The sequence below is a fragment of the Syngnathus typhle genome, linkage group LG22 (genome assembly GCF_033458585.1).
Source record: "Syngnathus typhle isolate RoL2023-S1 ecotype Sweden linkage group LG22, RoL_Styp_1.0, whole genome shotgun sequence".
Taxonomy (NCBI): Eukaryota; Metazoa; Chordata; class Actinopteri; order Syngnathiformes; family Syngnathidae; genus Syngnathus; species Syngnathus typhle.
Window position 1 is genome coordinate 1,741,814 of NC_083759.1, and position 14,998 is coordinate 1,756,811.

Sequence of the window (14,998 nt, forward strand, 5' to 3'; positions counted from 1 at the left end):
GTGGAGCTTGGCATGCCAAACCAGGATTTCAGGAAACGCGTGCTATTAAGATGCCCGCATAAAAGCTGCTCTGGTTTGCCGGCCCATTTTCAAAGAGAACTGTCCGCCTTCGAGCACACGGACGGCGAGGAGGGCTGACGTGACAGAGGTTAATGCTCGCCAAATGAGTCTGCTCTCGGCACACAATGAGAGCACTCGAGAAGGGCTGAGGCACTGGGCTTATAGCCAAGACACACACACACACACACACAAACAGCCCGTTCGTTTCCGACGCGCCTAAGCTGTTATTTGCAAAGATTGATTATAAGAATTATAAGAAAAAGACCCGAGTGTGTATTTTTAAGCGTGCGCCTTAAGCACAAGTGTCCAAAGCTTATACATCAAAGATAGGAGCAGTTATTTGGCCCATGTTTTGCTTCTTATATAATATGCAAGGATGCAGCGAACCGAGTTAAAAATGTCTTTTGATCATTTTTTCGTGATAAGAATAGTAGAGGGTTGTTAATAACGTCACGTCGTCGTCGTCCCTTGATTAGATGGGTGGCATACGAGTTCATCAATTAGCAAAGGTGTCAATATTCCGATAGGTCACACAGCGGCGGATGCGCTCGTTTATTATTTCCTGGGACGGCGACTTCCTGAGGTTCGCAATTAAAATGGACTGCATTATTTATTGATGTTTTGACTTTATATTTATGTGGACAGTTAATATTCCATATTTACTCACATTTCAATTGCGATTTAATCATCTTAAAAGCCCAATTGTCGAAGCAGCTGGCATTAGACAGTGCAGGCGTACCTAATGAAGTGTCCAAGGAAGACCCATTTGAGCCGCTGTGAAAAGATGTCCTCAGGTGCTTGATATTGTGAATTTAATTTGTGAAAATTGTGGGGATGACTTGAAAAATGCGTAATTAGCGCATAGATGCCGTTGGGAATGTAGGCGCGCAGGTTTGAGCTGGGAGATCCACTAATTAGCGCTGCATCATCATCATCATCATCGGTAGGTTGTTTTACCGCCGGCTAGTAAACAGTAAGCTGCTGACAGCCCACACTGGTTTAAAAAAATTCCAAGGCAAGAAAAAGATTTTGCTCGTTTTGAGTGCTAGTTTTGTAAATGTGCATTTTCAATTACAGTCAGTGTGTTTGCATTTCTCCTCCGGTGCCAGTGTACTTTCCGCTCCACCTCTCAGCTACGAGTTCTCTTTTTACCCGAAAGCCACGTACGTTGTCATCACGCGACAGCATCAGCAGCGAAAGAGCATCTGGGGAACAAAAGACGTGCCTGGCTTTGCCGCTGCCCTTTAGCCACCGTTCTCACGTCCGACTTGTCAAGAAGAAGGAGAAGAAGCGGCCGGCCGGCCGGCGTCACACTCACTGACCTTTGTTGTACTCGGGCGGGGAGAAGAAGCGCTCCGTGGAACATTTGGACAGATGGAACACAACCTTCTCCAGAAGGTCAGCCAGCACTGTGAATGAAAACAAACACGAGCAAGCATACACACACCAATGAGACCACGATGTAAGAGACAGGAGCTCATTTTAAATATGGTCGAAATGTATTATTTGGCAAAACGTCACCTATACATTTGCAAATTTGCCAGTCCCCCAAAATACTCCGCGCGTCATTTACACGTGTTATTGCTAAGTGCTAATCGTGACACGGTGGCAACAAACAAACGAGCGTGGGATAAACTGACGGTGGAAAGGGGCTTAATTGATTTGTCATTATTGTTAAGTGCTACAATTTTGCTGCAATGAAGGGTTGTTAAAAGGCAACGACACGCCAGCCGCCGGTTAATGGCGGCCCAAATAAGAGCAGAGGTGGGAAACGCCGGGTATAAATCGTCAGCCCGCCTTAATAAACGGTCGCCGTAAAACGAGGAGGAGCGGGCGAGCTTAGTGCACACTTGGTGCCATGGCGACACCCACTTTGGCCGCGACTTGCTTTTTTTGTGCCGCTGAGTCACGGCCGCAGTTAACGGGAGCGAGCGTGACATTTGAAAATTCTTGAAAGCTCCCGCTATGTGCACAGAACCACGTCGTTGGCATTTCATCATCAAGTCATCATCATCTTACCTGTGGCGCTCAAGTGGCCGGCCGTCACGACTTTGCGGTAGAGCCGGCGGCACGTCTCCATCCAGCCGTCTTGAGTTGACGTCAGGAAGTCCATCATCTCGGGTTCTATTCAATGAAAGGGCACAGTTGGCTCCTGCACCCGCTCCAAACACATGGAAGGGAATCTCACCCAGCGGGTTCTGTTGGCTTCTCGGTGGGTCTAAAGTGTAGCAGGTGGGCGGAGGGAATGATGAAAACATGGGCCAGGGATACGGAGCATCTCCCTGCATGGGAGAGACCAAAGCACTTTTCAAAACAGCTGATACTGTTGCATTTATTCCAAAAACTTATCACGGCTAATTTTCCAACAGGAGGCGTAAACAGAAGAGCGGTGCAATTTGAATCAAGCCGAGAGCCCTAAACGGCCTCCTTCCTGTTGGGAGCGTGTCACATCCTCTCTGTGACCGCCGCTTAAAATGAAACCCCATTTTCTGTTCTCTGAAACGACACCTGAATAATTGATAAGCAATCCCCAACCGTGCCAGGCTGGCTGCCAGTCTCTAACACGCAATGAAGCGTTCTCTGGGGTAAAAAGAGGACGTTAATACCCGACGCAAGCGAGTACATTTTCCTTTTGGGCTGGTGAGGCTGACCTGCCGCAATGCCCGCGGGGGGAGTCTCCGCTCGGATGGGCCTCCGACGAGGGCGACGCGAACCAGCACGTGGTTCCGCTCCACCGATATGTTGTCCAAGATGAAGCTCCTGAGGAGGACAGCTTTTGTGAGGCTTGGTCTGGTCTCACATAAAAAGATTCCATGAATGATTTTTAATCAATTCTCTGGTGCTTTTAAAGGCCATTCCGAGATTTTTTTTGTTTTTTAAAAAGGTGCCTAGTGAAAAGTCCAATTACAGAAACAGAGAATGAAAACCATAAACGAGAGTCAGCGCAGTACATTAGCGCGACGCCAGGGAAGCTCGCCGTTAACGCCTCTCGTCGGATTTGTGAATTCTCCGATATGAGCGCCTTTTAAGAGTGAATGCTAACTGCTTTGGTTCCAAAGCTCCGGAGCAATTTGGACTCGAAAATTGGCAATGAGGAGGAGACGAGGCGTTCTGCTCACAACGGAGAGTCGCTCAAAGAAGTTCATTCAAATGAAACGCTCCTCGCAGGATGTTATTGTGGCAGCCACAATTGGCTTCGGTGGGAGAGAAGATGATGATGATGCGGAGAAATGAACGAGCCGAATCGTGCTTTTGAGGTCATTCACACGCGCGTGACAGATGGTCTCGGAACGTTCTGATGGTCTCGGGACGTTCTGATTTCCTGTCGGCTTTATTTCATCGGATCTGCGACGAGGCAGGCAAATAATTTCTCCCGCCTGGCCCTGCTCGTGTTTCAACCGTTCCAAGCGGCCATCTCGGACGTTTCCCGGTGCTCTCGCCCGTCTACGCACACCTGTCGTGACGACTCAGTCGGTGTCTTGTGTAACACGGAGACCTTTAGTGCCGCATTAGCAAAGCCCCCTGAAGGTGAGCGGGGGAGCGGGAACGCTCGCCCACATCAAATTGTCAAACTTGGCAGCCTCCAAATGTTTCACAAAGCCTCCAAGCAGGCGAGCGGCGAGCCTGCTGAGCTTTTGGCATTTGCGCTCAAAGTGCTCCGGCGGTTAGCCACAACCCTCTCCCACTTTAACCTTATACATAAACACACAAGAGGGCTTGTGTAGCCGCAAAGAAAATATTCACAGTCGGGAGTAAAAACGTAAAAGTAGACGTCAACTACTGTGACTGCGTTGAATAAGCACGGTGGGTTAGTTCCTACCTGTTGCCGCCGTCCTGCTCCATCACGTTGTCCCTCTGGCCTTGCAGCAACACGTTGCACATATTGTACTGGCTCTCGAGAAGCAGAAAGGAGTCCAGACTCGAGCACAGCGCACTCAGTAATCTTCAAAAATACAGACGATCAAATAATATTCACACATGAATATATTCTTTATCCTCCGCAGTTTTAAAAATAATAATCGGGGTGGGATTTTGGGAAGGCTGGAACGGATTCGTGTTAGTTGCATTCATTTTGATGAGGAAAGCTGACTTGAGTAACGAATTAACGGTAAAATTAATATTGCATCTTAAGGCACTACTGTAGTATGATATGCTAGAAGTCCTAAAAGGATATTAAAGAAAATGTTGGCTCACTTAAAGCAGCAGCACAAAGTCACTCTAAGTGTTCTCAAGTGTCAGACCGGCTACCATTCACGCCGACAATCCCAGTCGATTTCCGGAGAGTCGTGAATGTCTACGAGAAGCGGATTAGCGAAGCCAATTTTCTCCGGCAGCTTCACTAGCGAGCTTTGTATAAAAAAAAAAAAAAAAGGGGAGGTTGACTGGAAGTGGGGGAATCCCCGCGAGAAGCCTTCATGGTTCATTTTCAAATGCTGGTAATGATGCCCAGCTTAAACATTCTGTTGAGACTCTCCACGAGCTGTGGAATAACGACGGCGCTCGAGCTTTGTACTTTACAAACCTCAACACTAAAAATACAAGGGATCACATCTAAATTCGAAGGAGGACCAAGTCCTTCAGCTGACCCGCGAGTACTGTTTGCTACCCAGCCCAGAACATTTGCTCGCTACGTAACCTGCAAAATCAAAAGACGACTGTCCCTGATGTATTGTCTTTCCTTTTGTGGCGTCTACTGGCAGTTGACGAATAGACGTAATGGCGCTTTACTGCCACCAGCTGACATTTCATTTATAATGCAAAGACGGAATTTCAATAACACACCACCGTTGGATCTGAGCAGCTTCGGTACCTAATCAAGTGTCCTGTAAGCGCACAGGAGGCTGTTGTTAAAATTTGCCCAAGTGCAGTACGGACATGTGACTGACAAGCAGTCTCAGTCGCCGTGACAGCGGCCAAGTGAAAGGCTGCCAGCTTGTCAAGCTCCGCGACCTCGCTCCCCCGTTTAAAAACGACGCTCGGAGAAGCAAAGCTGTTAGCGCTTTGTCCGATAAGCTTTACCCCCGACGTGTTCTCCTCACTCATAAGTCTGCTGGACATCTCGCCGTGTCAGCCAACACTTTCCAAATCATATACTGTGTACATTTGGAATAGTGTGGCGCTTTTTTTTTTTTTTTTAAGGCTGTGCACAAGGGACGGGATCATTTTTTAAAGTTGCATTGCGAGTGTCCAAAGAGGAGCATGTAATACTTTTTCTTTTAGGTCTGCTTTTTATCTTCTCTACAAATATGTGCAGTGCTGATGCATGCATTGCACAAAAAATAAATAAAAAACGGACAGAATTTACGTTCCGCGCCAGTGCACACGCACACTCCCGTGCATTAATCCATCACCAGCGGGGAGGGCGTAGCAATCGATGCAGGCCCGGGCGAGCGCCGGTTGCCATGGCAGCAAACGGAGAAGGCATTTGGGCTCTTCATCTTCGTCGAGAGGTTTACTTTTATGGGATGTTTCAACACAACGCTGGCATATTAAAAAGACAGCAGACAAAATGCGCTTGAAAAAGTCCAACGATTAAAAGTGACGTGAGACATCGGAGAATCTGGCGGGACTTTGGGAAAAGGTGGAATGTTAACTGCCACGGGCTGCTCTTGTTTTTGTTGTTCCGGCGACTGCGATGCTTGGGCTCTCACCTCAGGCCGAACGTGTGCGACTGCTCGTAGAGGAAAAGGGAACGGATCTTGGCGGCGGAATTCACAGCAATCAGCCTGTCAATCAAGTCCTGTGGAGCAGAGTGGGAGGCTGTGAACATCACACGCTTACTCCATTTAAGGTGGAAGCTCTGTGTGTTGAAGACAAAAGCCAAGCTTGCAATTCCAGTCGTCGTCAAAGGAGCAAACATGCCCTCAAATGGATGAAAGAGGAATTGTAGGCAACTTTAATGACTGGATATATGTGTGTGTGGGGGGGGGGAATAGAAAGAGGATTCAATTAAAAGGCATTGCCCAATTAAGATAAAAAGAAGTGGTACTACTTCAATGTTAAACAGAGCTAAACTGCAATATTTAGCGGCAATACTTCTGTCAGAGTAAAGTACCGCAAATCACTTTAACATAGTTCCATGCCAAACAAATGCCACAAGATGGCGCCAAAGTAGCACACGTGTGTTTGTGTTGGCTCACTCACAGGCACCGAGCTTGGCACTTCCCTCAGTGTGTATCCACTCTTGTTGGCCAAAGGTTGCCCAGAAAGCAGCTGCCACACGGACTGAGAGGACGACAGCAAGTTGACCAGCGACAGGAAGGACTGCAAATACACACAAAGCCACCCAAATCGCAAAGACCATTTCTAGCCGCAGTGGTTGTTAGTACCTTGAGGCAGCTCCTGTCGATGGGTTCCATGGGCGTGGGTTTGGGTCGGACAGCCCTGGGATCCTCGCTGCTGCACTCCAACGCCGACCACAGATCTAGAACCAGGGCCCGCACAAAGCCTGGCACACGACAAACACCAATGTGTTATTTGGACTCCAGCACCCGAGTCCAAATCAAGAATTAAGTCGGTGCTGTCTATTTTTTGTAATCTTTAGTATTTGTATGAGTGCCACCTACAGGATTTAAGTGGAACAACAACCTTGATGCCAACCAGCTGCAGTGTGTAGTTGTGTACCTGAGCGCTGCAGAGCCATCGCGCCCGCCGCCGTGGCCGCCAACTGGGTTACTATGACACCATAACCAAACTTCTCACAACGGCTCACCTGAAAGAAAGAAAGAAAAAATAGTGAGAAATCAGCAAATGAAACGTGTTTGAAAACATACCTGAGAGAAAATTTGTCAGTGGAGCGTTTTTGAAATCCAATTATATGCTGGTTTTCAAGTGTGGCCTTCATTAGTTAAAAATAATCACGCTCCTTAATTAAAGTGCAAAGCAAACACGGGAAGCAATTACAAGCGTGAGTAAACAATGGCGCTAAATTAAGTGCAAGCGGTGGGTGCGGGGGGTGAGGCGATGCGCGAAAGGTGTGATCCGCATTAGCATAGCCGGTGACAAACCGTGAATACTGAAGAGGACACTAGCACAGAAAAATAATATTACCGTATTTTCCGCCCTATAAGGCGCACCTAAAAACCTAAAATTTTCTCAAAAACCAACAGTGCGCCTTATAGTCCGGTGCGCCTTATATATGGACCAAATTCCTCAATTCAAACTGGCCCGAAGTATTGTGTCATGAAATCAATCATAAGTGGCCCGCTGAAGACTATGAATCATGACTCAAAAAGACTATGGATTATTATTTTATGATTATAAAGTAATTTGTTCCATCTGAAGTTGAAATAAAAAAGATAAAATGGAGAATGATTAGAAATCTTACATGATGCATTAATGGTGCGCCTTATAGTCCGGTGCGCCTTATATAAGGATAAAGTTTTAAAATGGGCCATTCATTGAAGGTGCGCCTTATAGTCCGGTGCGCCTTATAGGCCGGAAAATACGGTAATAATGACATTTGATTCAGGAACCTTATCTGGCTCACTCATTTACTTCATGATATTTTTAGCCATGTCTACATGTCTGGAATACATTTTTACTTATTGCAAAATAAATCCCCACGTATTGCTGACGTCTTGACGTTTACCTGCAATTTTTTGCTAAAGCGAGAGAACATGTAGGAGACGCACTCCTGCATGGCGCCGCTCTGCTGAAGCAGCAGCACGCCCTTGGGGGTGGCCGCAAAGTTTAGCAGGCTCTCCAGCAATGTCTCCTCCCACATCAGCCTGTATGGATGGAAAAAATATATACTAGCAGAGCCCGAGTCCAGTGGAGCAAATGTATACATGCAATAAAGCGCCACGCTTGTCAAGCAATGGCACAGTGCACCTGTTACAATGTGAGCGCAGATGTGTAAGGTGATTTTATTACCATCGAGCGAGCATAAATCATCAACAAGATTGCCTTTAAATGTCAGCGGAAGCTCATCTGTCAAAATATTAAGTCTAGCAAATGCAATTAATGAGCTGTATTAAAAAACTAAGTCTGCCAATATAAAAGATGATCAAGCGGAATTTAAGAGCAACACTGTCGGGGGATGTCGTACGTGCTTTCTTACATGTGCTGCAATGCCTGCGTGGATGTTGCAGGGTTCTTTCCAGGCACTGGGCTCGGAATCCTTTCAGACAAGGAACTGCTCTGGAAATCAAAATACGAGCAAGGGCGGATTATATTGTCAGTGTCCTGATGATTTTACGACATAAGTGTCGGTCGGACCTTTCTCCAGGCGGCGGCGGCTGCTTTGTGCAGGCCGTACGCTCGCAGGACCTGCAGGCCCTCGCAAGAGTTGCACATCCGCCCGCACAGAAAGACGAAGGCCCCGCACAGAGCACGAAGCGAGTGGGCCTCGTCCTGGCCCGACGCTGAGAGCTCCCGTTCCAGCAGCGTCAGGGTGAAGCGAAGCAGCGCGTGAGCGGTCGTGCTTCTGCGAGTGGAACCGGGAAATGATTTCAGAGTCCATTTGCTGTTTTATTAATGGCGTTCTGCTGCATCACGCGATATCTACTCGTGTAAAATTCATGAGGCTGACAAAGAGGATGGAAATCACTCCCGAGAGCAAGCGTTTCAACAAGCAGGATGATCCGAGGTCATTAGACTACTCGTCAAAAGCTAAAAAATGGAAAAGCACAGAAAAAGGTCGAGTAAGATATCAAGTGAACGGTCTCGATGAGGAGTTTTAGGATCACTGACCGAACTGCCAAAATGTTCGTATGATGACGTTATGAGTGGAAAACCTTTTTGGGGAAAAGTGGAAAATCGGTGTACTTTAACAAACAAGTGCTATAATGAAAAACAGTTGCATTGAGGACTCACCTCTCACTGTGGCCCACAAGCAGATTCTTGTCATACAAGAAAAGAGCTAACCCTCGGTCTGTGTTAACCATCCGTGCCAGGACGTCCGCCACCTGAGGCAGGGTGGCTGCGGGACACTTGAATTTGCTCTGCAAAGAATAAACACAAAGAATTGCCATTGTAGTATGACTCAAATGCTAACAAGAGGTATGCTAACAGACCTGGCCTCCATTGAGCGCCTGGATGACGGGTGCCATGAGAGTCTGAATGACCGGCGTCTGGTGGAGACACCGGTCAGCGCACTCGGTCCTCTCACACATGGCGGTCAGCGTCGCCATCACCAGGCCGCTCGGGCACAGCGCATCTGACAATTAGAAACAATTATTCCTATTCTAATCTAATTTTTAAAAAAAACTATTTTTTATTTTCATTATTTTTTTATTGCATTTACATCGTGTTTGCCTATTCCGGCCCGCCGCGTTGTTACTTTACCATCCCATGTCACAATATAAACATCACCTAAGAATACGACAGCAGAGAAGGCCTAAGGACAAGGCTACCAGATAAAAGATAGTGCTGAGGAATGTTGGGAAGGACCTCGGTGTTCCCTTACTGGCTGATTGCTTGCAATAATCTGACTTTGCCATTTCAACCTAAAGGCGTGTGTGTGTGTGTGTGTATGTGGCCACCTGCGTGTTGGCTGTCGTTGCAAAACGGCTGCGGATGTTGGAGCATGATGTTTATGAGAACCACCACCAAGTCTGTCACACTGACTGGATCTGTAAAGAGGAAACCATCATGTCAGAAATGTTCAGTATGATTAATTACGTTGTACTTTGCCTGAATGAGTCAAATGAAGTCGACCCGTTACACAACCATGAGTCCGTTTCGTACACGCATTTTTTTACAGCGGGTGGATTGGAGCAGACGGTGCATTTTTAAATGATCTGACGCAACGGATTGCTAATCGGGCAATATTTTTAATCAATAATTGTGAATATTATCAGATGAGTCAGAGGTGAAAAATTCTGTCAACAGTCTCCACCCTCTCTGGAATCAATAAAAAATAATCAATCTCAAGTCCCCGCCTCGATACGGTTAGGCAACCTTAACAGCCTCAATAAAGCCACGAGTGCAGACAATGAGTCGTCGGCAATCACGTTATGTTTATTACCGATTATGTAAACGAGGTGCGGAATTTTCGTTGTGAAGCGTTCACCTTCCCGCGCAGCCACTTTGATGGGAAAGAGCTTCCTCCCGTTGGCGTGGAGGAGGATTTTGCCCAAGACGCACAGTGAATGAACGACCACGGCGTACTGCAGCTCCTTGCCGCTATAGACGCCGCCCACGTCTGAACCTGCGACGCGATGAAGAGACGACATCAGTGTCGCCCACACTAATCACAAATTTTTTGCACTCACCTGAGCTCTGCCGCTCCTCAGGGTGAAAGTGTGTAGAACGCTGGCAGCATTCCTGGTAAAGGACGCACTGCTGCACAGCGGCTTCCATCTGACAAGATGTCATCCCAAGAAATTAGAATGGATGTCTCTTAATAAACACCAGCTGTCACTTGTTTTTCTGTTCATATTTTTTTTACGGTGCGACTCCATAGTGGGATTAAGTCGCCATTTTACTGACAGTTAATTTAAAGCGAAGGCCTCGGCAATAATCCCCTCTAAAAGGCCGGCGGCGAGCGGGAGGATTAAGGAATCGCTTTTCGGATGACAAACTCGCTCGGTGGGACTACCAAAGTGATGCGTTCCATGACGCCGGCTGACTTGTTCAAATTTCACAATAATACTATGGCAGATCAAAATGACGATTCACTCACCAGACACTTGTGTTTGCTCTGTAGGAGACGGAGAACCACCGTCCGGCTGTAGGAGCCGTGCTGAGGAAACAAAACGAAGCACTTACAAATGCAGCGTACGCACGCAATGTCGAGCGGCGACACGCACCATCCATTTTGTGAACCAAGTAGCACGGACGTCCAGCAGTGCCAGCAGGTGAGAAGGCTCCAAGACTTTTTCCGTCGAGTCACCACCGAGGGACAGCAGGGAGAAGGTGCTCTCGATGATTTCTTCCATGTACCTGAAGAAGAACGAGAGGAATGTCGGATGATCTCCATAAAAAAAAAAAAGAGCGGTGGGGAAGCACTCACTTTTCCGGGTGGCGGATCCAGAAAGCGGTCACCTCCTTTTGAAAGTCGTTCATCAGACGCATCTGAGTAAAACGTATTTGACCACCTTTTGTTTTTATTTTGCCTCCAAATGACATTTGAAGATGACAGATTTCTATTATGAGCATACCTGCTTGAGGAGAGTGCCGATTTGGGGTGTGCTGATGTCCAAGCTGGCCGCACCGCTTGGAAAGCACAACTTGAGAGACAAAAAAGTGTACTCTGTGCTCTTGGCTGAATGGAAGACATTGAAACAAAAATGATTAACTTGCAGACATCGGCTACGCTTTCAGTTTTTACACAATTAGCGGCAGGATACTTTGGGGTGGGATGAAAAACCACAAGCCTACCGAGGCTGGTGTAAATCTCCCGGGTGACGTTCAGGGGCGACGAGGAGAAGCTCTTAGCGAAGAACTGAAGAATGTGATCCTGAAGCAACAAGGTGGCAGATTAATAATGAATGTTTATTGGGAAAAAAAAAAAACAGTAGCCTGCGGCGTACGCTGAGCTCAGCGTCGGGCTCGCTCAGTGCGGCACACAGGTTCCGGCGTAGGCGGGCCCAGCCGTCGCAGCTCAGCACATCGGATGGCGGCGCGCAACGAAGCACCTGCAGGGCCTCCCTGCGGACCTGAACAAAAAGGACAGATGAAATAACTCAAATACAAAAAGAAATATAGAGTGCATCTCCTTCACCTCTTTGGGTTGACCCGACTCCAATTTCTCAGCCAAAGCCTGCAGCTGCTCCTGCTGAATGAAGGTGTAACACTGGGGAAATAGATGGAATCATAAATCGACTTTACATTTGACAACACAAACAAGTCTGCGTCTATTTGCAAGAACCTGATTGAAGGAGTCGCCGCTGTCGGAGCATTCGTCGGAGTAGCGACCGTGTTGCATCTCCTCCTCCTTCCTTAGCTGGTCCTCGTCAAATCTTCTGACTAAGCCGTCCACGCCCGCAGTCATGGTGGCTCTCAAGCTCTGCGTCATGTTTTGGTACCTGGTGATGACACGTGTCAAAGTTAGCGGTTTCCTGCCACGTGCGAGTACAGCCCGGGTTGGACTCACTGCGGCGACGCTCGGCTGCGGCCGGCAGCCGCGTGGATGAGGACGTCGTGACCTGAGCCAACAGCGTGTTGTTCATCGTCACGGGGCAGCTTTCTGATCTCTTCGTCCACCACGCAACCCAGGGAAGTCTCCAAGCGCTGACGCAGGGTTTTGACAAAATCATAGCTGGGGAAGACAACAGTCAGAGGTGATTAAAGTGAACCCTTGACTATCAGAGTTGAAGTCCACCGCTAGATAGCTCTGAGCTCACTTGTGGAAGTTCTTGTCTGTCTCCTCCAGGTGAAGAAGAATGTCCTCGGCGCTTTGAGGCGAAGGAGCGTTACTGAGTTGCTCGTCGATGCTTCTCAGAAACTGCTTGAGTAGAGCAGACAGCTGCTCCTCATCATCGCAAGACATCTCTGTTGCAAAAGAGATTGCTCAAACTACTTTCCTTACTCCTGTGCAGAGGTGGCAAATCCAGGTCCAGAAAGTAGAAACCCTGCCACAGTTAAGTTCTGGCCACAGGTTCTTCTAATCAGTCAGCAGATAAACAAGTAACTAAAACCTCTAGTGAACTTGTTTACCTGCCACCTCTAGCTAAAGCCAAACTGGTTTTTACTCTCTGGGCCTGGATTTGACAACACTGCTTCTTAAGTAGATAAATATTAACTTCAAGAGGCAACAAATTAAGAGGAAGTCAGGCTAAAAATCCGCCGAGTCTAAACGCACCTTGCGCCCCTTTGACAGATTCTCTTCAAGTCGCTAACGTTGTCAGCCAGCCGCCATCCGCGTCTCTATGGAAACAGCCAGCAAACCGCGGTGTATTGTGGGATAGCATAACAACCATCATGCTGCGTTCAAACCATCACGAGCATGACGAAGGTACACGATGCGCGTATCATTCATGTATCTCAAGTGGAAAAAACATAGGTGAAAGAAAACAAAGAAATAAAAGTAAAAGTAATTAAGAATCAAGTACTTGTCGTTTTTATATTTAAAAGTCGTTATAAGGACAGAGAACACCGCTTTGGGAAAAATAAACTACGACTTACCATTTCTCTCATAAGCCCTTGAATGCATCACTCGTGCTTCCGGCATAACATCACGTGATTCATTGTTTTGCTCCTTCTTCCGGGTTGCATTTAAGGCAAATCCCTGCAGAATTAATCGGCTCTACAACTTACTTTCAAACACGTTCGAATTATATACTATGTAGCAACATTTGATTAGCATGCCCTAGCACTCATTTAACATTTCGTCGGACAAATACAACGTTGCGTGTATCATCTAACTCGCGTTTGCAGCAATTACATTTGAGGAGCATGGCGGCAGTGGACAGCTTCAATTTGCTTTACAGGGAAATTTCCCAGACATGCAGAGGTTACCTGGAGATGCTCGCCGTGGTGGGCGCTCTGTACGCGGCCAGCAAGGCTGTCATCCTGCTCAAGGACTGCTACGTGCTGGTCAGAGTGCATTTCCTGCCCAGGATGATCCCCAGCAGGAAGCTGAGGGAAAGATATGGAGACTGGGCTGTCGTGTATGGTAAGAAATAGCAAAGACAATTCCACATAGCAATGAAAGTAGGTATAGCCAGGTATAATGCATGTAGAACAGCAGGGGCCAAAAAATTGGAACACCATATGACAAGCCGAGGGTGAAGCTGGCGTGGCGAATGTAAACAAAGATGTCAGCCACTGATCCATATGTCTTTCGTCAGGCGCATCAGAACCAGTGGCGCAGGCCTACGCTGAGGAGCTGGCAAGACACGGCGTCAGCATCATCTTCATCACCAACAGCCGCTCCAGCATCACCAACTTTGCTGCAAATCTCTCCCAAAGCCACGGCATGGAAACCATCCTGGTCCCTGCCGACCTGGGTTGGGACGGGGCGGCCGGCAAGATGGTCAAGGAAGCGGTGAGGGGCAAAGATGTGGGTCTCCTTGTCAACTGCGTGGACGAGTCGTGCGCGTCCCCTCGGGAGCTGGTGGAAATATCCGACCAGAGGCTGATGGAGGTGACAGCCAATAATGTCGTAGGCGCCACACTGCTGACCAGCTTGGTGCTGCCGGGCATGCTAGAGCGCGGCCGAGGGGCCATAATCAACATCTCGTCCGGCGCCTGCGGCAGGCCCATGCCTGGGAGAGTGATGCTCAGCGCCGTCACCGTGAGAAAAAACGTTTTGCACAAATAATAGAATACTAAATGAACACGAGTATTTGCTTTCCAGGGCTACATGGATCATTTCTCTCGAGCGCTCCACCTTGAGTATGGCGCAAGAGGGATCTTTGCTCAAAGTCTGCTTCCATTTAGGGTCTGTCATACGTGTCCAGATTTCTAAAACCATGTGATGAATTTGAAAATATAATAAAAGCGTGTTTAACGGACAGTTGGCCTCCAGTAAGCAGCGCCCGGCGTCGTTCACTGAAGGCTGGTTGACGCCCACGCCGCAGGTTTACGTTCGCCACGCCATCTCCACCCTCGGCGTGTCCAACCGGACCACCGGCTATTGGCCGCACACACTGCTGGTGGGGACCCGAGATCGTCACACATCGGTGCCGTGTTTGCGATCTGAACATTGATTGTGTTTTCTTTCCTCAGTACGGACTGATGAGGTGCATCCCGGAGTGTCTTTGGGTTTCGGGCTGGCGGGTGTTCATCGGTTAAGAGCGTCTCCTCACAAATCGTATTATCACTTTATTCATCCTCCAGAATAGTTTCCACTAGCTGGAACCAACGCGTTGACCGCGCCATCAACCCCCTCGGATTGTTTGTGCTGACCAAGCAAATTGAATAAATTCTTAAAAAAAGTTCCTCTTTTACGTTTGCTTTTATCAGAAGTGGAAACCATGTTAAGGGGCAGCGATGTCACTGTTATGTTAAACTTTCAAATGGCTGCTAGTGAACAACACACAGCGAAGAA

General features: G+C 47.8%; 2 protein-coding genes across 5 annotated transcripts in view; one reads left to right on the forward strand and one right to left on the reverse strand.

Annotated features, from left to right (window-relative positions):
- The window catches only part of tbc1d32 (TBC1 domain family, member 32), a 37,237-nt gene extending 24,338 nt beyond the window's left edge, over positions 1 to 12,899 (reverse strand). For all 4 annotated transcript variants that reach the window (XR_009711387.1, XR_009711388.1, XM_061270457.1 and 1 more), the window contains exons 1-28: positions 12,809 to 12,899; positions 12,351 to 12,498; positions 12,101 to 12,265; positions 11,876 to 12,032; positions 11,729 to 11,800; positions 11,538 to 11,663; positions 11,386 to 11,464; positions 11,166 to 11,269; positions 11,018 to 11,079; positions 10,815 to 10,947; positions 10,688 to 10,747; positions 10,278 to 10,365; positions 10,076 to 10,213; positions 9,546 to 9,635; positions 9,078 to 9,220; positions 8,878 to 9,005; positions 8,281 to 8,488; positions 8,123 to 8,202; positions 7,652 to 7,790; positions 6,685 to 6,772; positions 6,390 to 6,508; positions 6,205 to 6,324; positions 5,712 to 5,800; positions 3,881 to 4,003; positions 2,712 to 2,820; positions 2,249 to 2,342; positions 2,080 to 2,184; positions 1,383 to 1,469 (exon numbers count right to left, since the gene is read on the reverse strand). Coding sequence is in view for 2 of the 4 variants with exons in the window: in XM_061270457.1 (XP_061126441.1) it covers positions 1,383 to 1,469; positions 2,080 to 2,184; positions 2,249 to 2,342; positions 2,712 to 2,820; positions 3,881 to 4,003; positions 5,712 to 5,800; positions 6,205 to 6,324; positions 6,390 to 6,508; positions 6,685 to 6,772; positions 7,652 to 7,790; positions 8,123 to 8,202; positions 8,281 to 8,488; positions 8,878 to 9,005; positions 9,078 to 9,220; positions 9,546 to 9,635; positions 10,076 to 10,213; positions 10,278 to 10,365; positions 10,688 to 10,747; positions 10,815 to 10,947; positions 11,018 to 11,079; positions 11,166 to 11,269; positions 11,386 to 11,464; positions 11,538 to 11,663; positions 11,729 to 11,800; positions 11,876 to 12,032; positions 12,101 to 12,265; positions 12,351 to 12,496 (3,052 nt within the window). In the remaining 2 variants the exon portion in view is untranslated. The remainder of the gene's footprint in view (positions 1 to 1,382; positions 1,470 to 2,079; positions 2,185 to 2,248; positions 2,343 to 2,711; positions 2,821 to 3,880; positions 4,004 to 5,711; positions 5,801 to 6,204; positions 6,325 to 6,389; positions 6,509 to 6,684; positions 6,773 to 7,651; positions 7,791 to 8,122; positions 8,203 to 8,280; positions 8,489 to 8,877; positions 9,006 to 9,077; positions 9,221 to 9,545; positions 9,636 to 10,075; positions 10,214 to 10,277; positions 10,366 to 10,687; positions 10,748 to 10,814; positions 10,948 to 11,017; positions 11,080 to 11,165; positions 11,270 to 11,385; positions 11,465 to 11,537; positions 11,664 to 11,728; positions 11,801 to 11,875; positions 12,033 to 12,100; positions 12,266 to 12,350; positions 12,499 to 12,808) is intronic.
- Positions 12,900 to 13,182: 283 nt separating this feature from the next.
- hsdl1 (hydroxysteroid dehydrogenase like 1) lies at positions 13,183 to 14,885 on the forward strand. The gene is made up of 5 exons (XM_061270510.1): positions 13,183 to 13,621; positions 13,797 to 14,242; positions 14,306 to 14,389; positions 14,466 to 14,603; positions 14,677 to 14,885. Exons 1-5 carry the CDS (start codon positions 13,402 to 13,404, stop codon positions 14,740 to 14,742), a joined length of 954 nt encoding a protein of 317 aa, XP_061126494.1. The 5' UTR covers positions 13,183 to 13,401; the 3' UTR covers positions 14,743 to 14,885.
- Positions 14,886 to 14,998: the final 113 nt, after the last annotated feature.

Coding starts and splice junctions, on each gene's coding strand:
- hsdl1 (XM_061270510.1), top strand. CDS start 13,402: ATGGCGGCAGTGGACAGCTTCAATTTGCTTTACAGGGAAATTTCCCAG. Junction 14,243..14,305: donor TGATGCTCAGCGCCGTCACC/GTGAGAAAAAAC, acceptor TTTGCTTTCCAG/GGCTACATGGATCATTTCTC. Junction 14,390..14,465: donor AAAGTCTGCTTCCATTTAGG/GTCTGTCATACG, acceptor TTTAACGGACAG/TTGGCCTCCAGTAAGCAGCG.